The sequence below is a fragment of the Carex rostrata genome, chromosome 17, assembly GCF_964058835.1.
Source record: "Carex rostrata chromosome 17, lpCarRost1.2, whole genome shotgun sequence".
In the NCBI taxonomy this organism is placed as follows: Eukaryota; Viridiplantae; Streptophyta; class Magnoliopsida; order Poales; family Cyperaceae; genus Carex; species Carex rostrata.
The window spans coordinates 7,215,498-7,221,697 of NC_135934.1; the positions used below are offsets into that span (position 1 = coordinate 7,215,498).

Sequence of the window (6,200 nt, forward strand, 5' to 3'; positions counted from 1 at the left end):
TTTAAATCATCAGCAGATATTCAATTCATCTCTAATAACAAATTAAGACTCTAACAGAAAAAATGGCAACGCATTGACAGAAGTCACAGAAGTCGCAGAACATTTATTGCTTCGTGCAGCTCCCGGATAATAGAGCCAATACAGAACTGTATATGATTCGTGCGGTATACGTAGCACAAAATACTCTGTCAATACCATTACCCGAATATATTTCAAACGAAAATTCTGATCGGATCGGGTAGATCGGGTTAATCCGCTTCCAGTTGCGGTCACGGATCAACAAAACCCGAATTGGGAAAGACTTGACTCATAAATAAATAAATAGAAAAAAAAACCGAATAACAAAGAAGAAACGAAGAGAAATGCATTCAGCAGTGCAGAGAGCGAACGCGCTCGTCACAATCGCTGCGATCCTCCTCGCAGCACTGTGCACCGCCGCCTCCTTTCTCGATTCTTTCAACTCCCCCTCCGTTCAAGCGCATGTCGAGGTTTGGTTCGCTACTTTATTCAATTTTAATTGAATTTCTCTCAATTGGGATCTCTGGTCATTACTAGGGTTTTGGGAATTTTTTGGGAATTGAGGGTGATAATCTTCATTTTGTATTAATTAGTCGATTTATGGGAAGGCACTTCCATAATGCAATATAGAGTTTGGTTGTAACGGGTCAGATTGGAGATTTTAAAGACAGGTAGATACTGAAATTAGACTATTAGTGTATTCAGTTCAACTGGTACATAAGTTAGTTTTCTTGGAGGAAATTATTTTACTCGTATATTAGGATAATTTGCTTAAAATTGAGAAACTTTTGTTAGGGAGAAACCAAATTATTTTTTTAACTGTTTCCATTATACTCATGCAGGTGGTAAAGATAAACCGATTTAAGAGACAGCTTGATGGAAATGATGAGGTTTTGTGAATTTTTATTTTAATTTTAAAAAGGTCCTTTCTTGGTTGTACTGTTTTTGTATAGAACAGTAATTTTACATGGTACTGTTGATGGCTTTATTTAAATTTTGACATATTTTTTTGTCTTCATTTTTATATTTTGCACATTTCCTGATGCATCTCTTGATACCAGTGAAAAGAACTGGTATAATGAACAGTAATTAACTTAAGCTTTAACCTCCTGGCAGGTGAAAATGACACTAAACATATCCATGAATTTGGAATCTATATTCACCTGGAACACAAAACAGGTTATACTTTTATTTTTTATTTTCTTACTCTGTGAATTTCAAGGTATTGGGTTAATTAGCTTTGAGGGTTGAATTGTTGAAAGGCTTTTGCAATTCTCGGCCAAAACCTATTGTTAAATTTTTTTACTCTTGGTGAGTATTTCAATTGTCAGAGACCAAACAAGAATAAGGAGTATGGCAATTTAACAGGTAGATTTAGTTACTCTTATTCTCACATTCACTCATTTACTAATTTCCTTGTTCAAATGCAGGTATTTGTTTTCTTAGCTGCCGAATATGAGACAGAAAAGAACTCCCTTAACCAGGTACCATTTATATTACCTATCATTTCTCATTTCTTCCTATTTTCCAATACCTATTATGAATGTTCCTATCTATTTTCATTTTTCCCAAGGTATCATTGTGGGACCACATTGTGCAAGAGAAAGAGCGTGCCAGTTTCCGAGTGAAAGTGCCAACGAAGTATCCTCTTATTGACCAGGTGTGTCTTTTTCACTTCATGTCACTCGACATGTATTTTATTGTATCATATTGCATATATGGTTTAGTAGTCCACAAAGTTTAACTTCATCGTGTAATTGGTTTTGCGAATGTTCATTTTTGTTTTATTGTAGATTTCTAGGCATAATTATTTGGATCTAAGTCTCATAATGATTGTTTTAAAATAAATATGGAAAAAAATTAGAGTCAGCGCTTATATTAAATGAACTAATTTGATATACCAAGTAAATGGAGAATATAACTTGCATCGATCATTTGTTTTTCTTCTCCTTTGATATGGAAATGACCATATTGGTACATGTTGAAATGTACTCAAGGGAACTCGAGTGTAGTTAGGCACCAAAATGTGAAACAGTTATACTTTAGTCATCATATAGGAACATTTATATTCTTTGCTGAAATGAAATGAATGTGAATATGTTTCTTTTTCTTTTTGAAAAAAAATAGGGAAGAAATTTACGCGGTAAGAAAATCGGGCTAGTGCTGCATTGGCATGTTATGCCTAAAAGTGGCCGAATGATTCGAGATAAAATGCCACTCTCTTACTTGTCTCTCCCCAACTCTTACACCACTAAAAGTTAGCATCCGACAAGTTTTGTTATCAGTTCAGTTTTAATTCCAGTAATAGGTTGTATGATGTGTTCTGTGTGCTGGTAGATTTGAAGTTAAACCTAATTCATAAAGTGCATTTTTGGTAACTGTTAATTTTATTTATTTAATTTTTTGTTGAAGTTCTGTGTTTGTTTGTTTTTTTGTATTTTTTTATGAGTAAGTTGTCTGCTCTCCTCCCTGCTTTCAAGTGACCCATCTAAGAGATGAATCATGTCTTTGAACATAATATCATGATATGACATGTACGCAGTAAAAAATGTTTTAATCGTTCGGATTTCGTAATAGAGTTTTAAATTTGACATTAATGTATTTCAATCATATATTATGTCCAATTCTGGAAACAAAAAAAAAATGTACATTTGCTTCTACTCATCTGGATAGTCCATCCAATATGATTATTGGAATTATGTACATGAAAAAGATATTGAGTTGTTATTTTTTTTTTTAGACAATACTGAGCAAATTATCAGTCCTCTGAAGACGATCATGAAGTATGCATTTTTCTCTACTAAAAATGCTCATAAATTTTTGGTAGTTTTCCATAGTATTTTTGTTCGATGACATCTATATTATTAATAGAGGAGGGATCAAGTTACAACAAAGTTACAACATCAATTTTTTTCATTTTGAAAGTCCAAATCGTTGATCCAAACCGTTAGATATTCAATCTATATTAAAATGTGCTTGGAGACCAAATTTTACATTTTTTGAAATTTTTTTGTTATTTATTAAGATGGGTACAAAATTGCTGTTTTTTAATGGTGCAGAATTTTAATAAAAACAGCGATTTTGTACCCATCTTAATAAATAGCAAAAAAATTTCAAAAAATGTAAAATTTGGTCTCCAAGCACATTTTAATATAGATTGAATATCTAACGGTTTGGATCGATGATTTGGACTTTCAAAATGAAAAAAATTGATGTTGTAACTTTCAAGTGTTGTAACTTGATCCCTCCTCTTATTAATATGCAATATTCTTTCAAATCAATGGGTATATATATTACTATAAAATATAATATTTTGAAGAATTATTTTTAAGCCAAACGTAATATAAGTTGATTTTCTTTTTAAATTTCTTAGAGTTGGAGTTACTGACAATGAATATTTCGAAAAGCTTAACAATACAATTTTAAACTAAGTTTAGAAACTTGAATGAATATATATTTTTTTTAACTTATTGTTCGACTTATGAATATTTCATTAATTAATTTATTTTTCTTAACTTTTAATAGCAATCCCACTCGGGTGATTTACGTTTGTACATGCTAGAGTACACATCATATTTTCTTTTCTTTTTTAACAATGAAATATATTCTTTTGAATATAACTTGATTTTTTTTTTTTTTTTTACATTCATCATATTTTGTTTAATTATTAGAGTTGGGCTATGGTGCATTGCAATGTATAGCATCTTTTGTACATTGAACTATAAATCACCGGATTCAAAGTCCAAATAACCGATCCAAACCGTTAATCTTGTTCTTCATATTAATATGTATTTGGAGATCAAATTTTATATTTTTTAAAAATTGTTTACTATTTTTTTAGATTTATTGAAAATCGCTGTTTTTTTATGGTCCAGATTTGTTTGAAAACAGTGATTTTCAATAAATCTAAAAAAATAGTAAAATACAACAATTTTATCTGCTTGTTAATTTGCATTTATGTCAACCAATTAGTTTTGGTCATATTTAGTACCTTTTGGGAAACTCATTAATAAAAAAATAACAAAATATCTTTAGTTCTGAAAAGCTAAAACAAATTGTTTTTTTTTCCTAAAAATGATTTAACACAATATTCATATGGAGCACAATACAACAATTTTTTTGACTTCCTTTCGTGGCCTCAGATTATTTAACAAAATATTCTTATGTGCACAATACATCTACATTAGTTTAAACCTCATTTATTTTTAAAATTAAAGATTCTCTAAGTTTTCAAATTTCATCTTTTCCGTAAAATTAGAAACTAATATTGTCATCAAGCTATAGCTAGAAGTAGGGCTGGGCAAAAAAAAACGAACTCGTAACTCGTAACTCGCTCATTTACAGCTCGTTTAACTCGGCTCATTTACAACTCGAGTTGGCATACTCGTTTAATAAATGAGCTGAGTTCGAGTTGGCCCCAACTCGCTCATTTATAACTCGAGTTACATAGTATTGGTCACAATAAATCCCAAAATAATCAAATCCGAATCTCTAGATTGTTATTTGTGCTTTGAGATTCGTGTAAAATATGTTTGAACTTGTATTGTAATACTATCACTGGTTAAACGAGTTAAAAACGAGTTGTGAGCCAACTCGAGTTGATAACGAGCTGAGTTTGAACTTGTGTTGTAATACTATCACTGGTTAAATGAGTTATAAACGAGTTGTGAGCCAACTCGAGTTGATAACGAGCTGAGTTCGAGTTAGCTCTATAACTCGTTATTATCATCTCAACTCGAGTTGGCTCGCTCATTTATTAAACGAGCCGAGTTCGAGTTGGAGGTAACTCGCTCAAACTCGGCTCATTTACAGCCCTAGCTAGAAGTAACACATTTGATGTAAAATTCAAAATTTCCATAGCATCTTAATTTTTATTTAAGATACTTTTCTTTTTATGACTAATTTCCTTGCCTTAGTTTTTTCCAAGCTTCTAAATAGCTAGCTATAGCGCCGCTATAGCGGTTTTGGACCCAGAAAGCTAAGCTACGGGCAAAAACTGCGCTAATCAAGCTACGACCGCTATAGCGGTAATAGCGGTCCGCTATAACGCGTAGCGCGTAGCGGCAATAGCGGTAATAGCGGTCCGCTATGCTACATGGGTTATGATTTTGCAATTTTTTTTTCTGAAAATATGATTTTGCAATTTTAATGGGCCTTAATATCTAGATTGGTTTTTTTTTTTTACTTTATTAAGCTATATCAATACAATGGAACATGTGCGGGCTATACCGCTATATCAATTAAATTTTGTATCATGCATTAATATATGGTAGTGGTATATTTTGAATATAAAATATATCGATAGTTTTTGAATTAGGGATATTTTGAATGACAATTTGAACTTTGTATTGGTTTAATATGAATAATATTAGAATTTCTTAATTAATTTGATATTTTTTTTCTTGATGAGACATTTTTACTAGGCAAAGCCTTCTATGGACATAAGGACCTATTTGTAAAATGAACATATTTTTATTTTTAAAGTTCAAACAGTCGATCCGAACCGTTCATCTGTTCTCCATATTAATATGTGCTTGGAGACCAAATTTTACATTTTTCTGATTTTTTTTATTATTTATTAAGATGGGTACAAAATTCAATGGTCTGAATTTGATAATTTTTATACCCATCTTAATAAATAGTAAATAAATTCAGAAAAATGTAAAATTTGGTCTCCAAAGATATATTAATATGGAGAACAAGATGAACGGTTCGGATCGGCTGTTTGAACTTTGAAAATAAAAATATATTCATTTTACAAATAGGCCCTTATGTCCATAGAAGCATCACTCTTTTTACTATTAGTAGAAATATAAAATATAATTTTTGAAATAAAAAAACGCTATTTATAATAGCTTTCGCTATAGCTCCGCTATTCGCTAAAGCTTTTTTTTTTGGTCTCCCCGCTACACCGCTATAAACGCTATTTAGAAGCTTGGTTTTTTCAATGTTGTTCGATATATATATATATAGATGTATCCATATTTTCTTTTATAGCCGCGTTTAAAGAATCAATTGGTTAATTCCATTTAACATTTGCATCCGATGAAAATTACTATATCGGCATGTTAATTATGCTTAAAATGGGTCCTATAATATGAAACAATATATTTAGTGCCGTGTAAATAACAAAGTAAAGTTGATAATCTGTCCAAAACTAATCAACAATTATTGTTGTTAAA

At 31.0% G+C, this 6,200-nt stretch overlaps 1 protein-coding gene across 1 annotated transcript; it reads left to right on the forward strand.

The window, feature by feature from the left end:
• The first annotated feature begins 312 nt into the window (after positions 1 to 312).
• LOC144568382 (signal peptidase complex subunit 3A-like) lies at positions 313 to 2,429 on the forward strand. The gene is made up of 6 exons (XM_078318716.1): positions 313 to 488; positions 861 to 908; positions 1,135 to 1,197; positions 1,449 to 1,502; positions 1,592 to 1,678; positions 2,146 to 2,429. Exons 1-6 carry the CDS (start codon positions 363 to 365, stop codon positions 2,278 to 2,280), a joined length of 513 nt encoding a protein of 170 aa, XP_078174842.1. The 5' UTR covers positions 313 to 362; the 3' UTR covers positions 2,281 to 2,429.
• Positions 2,430 to 6,200: the final 3,771 nt, after the last annotated feature.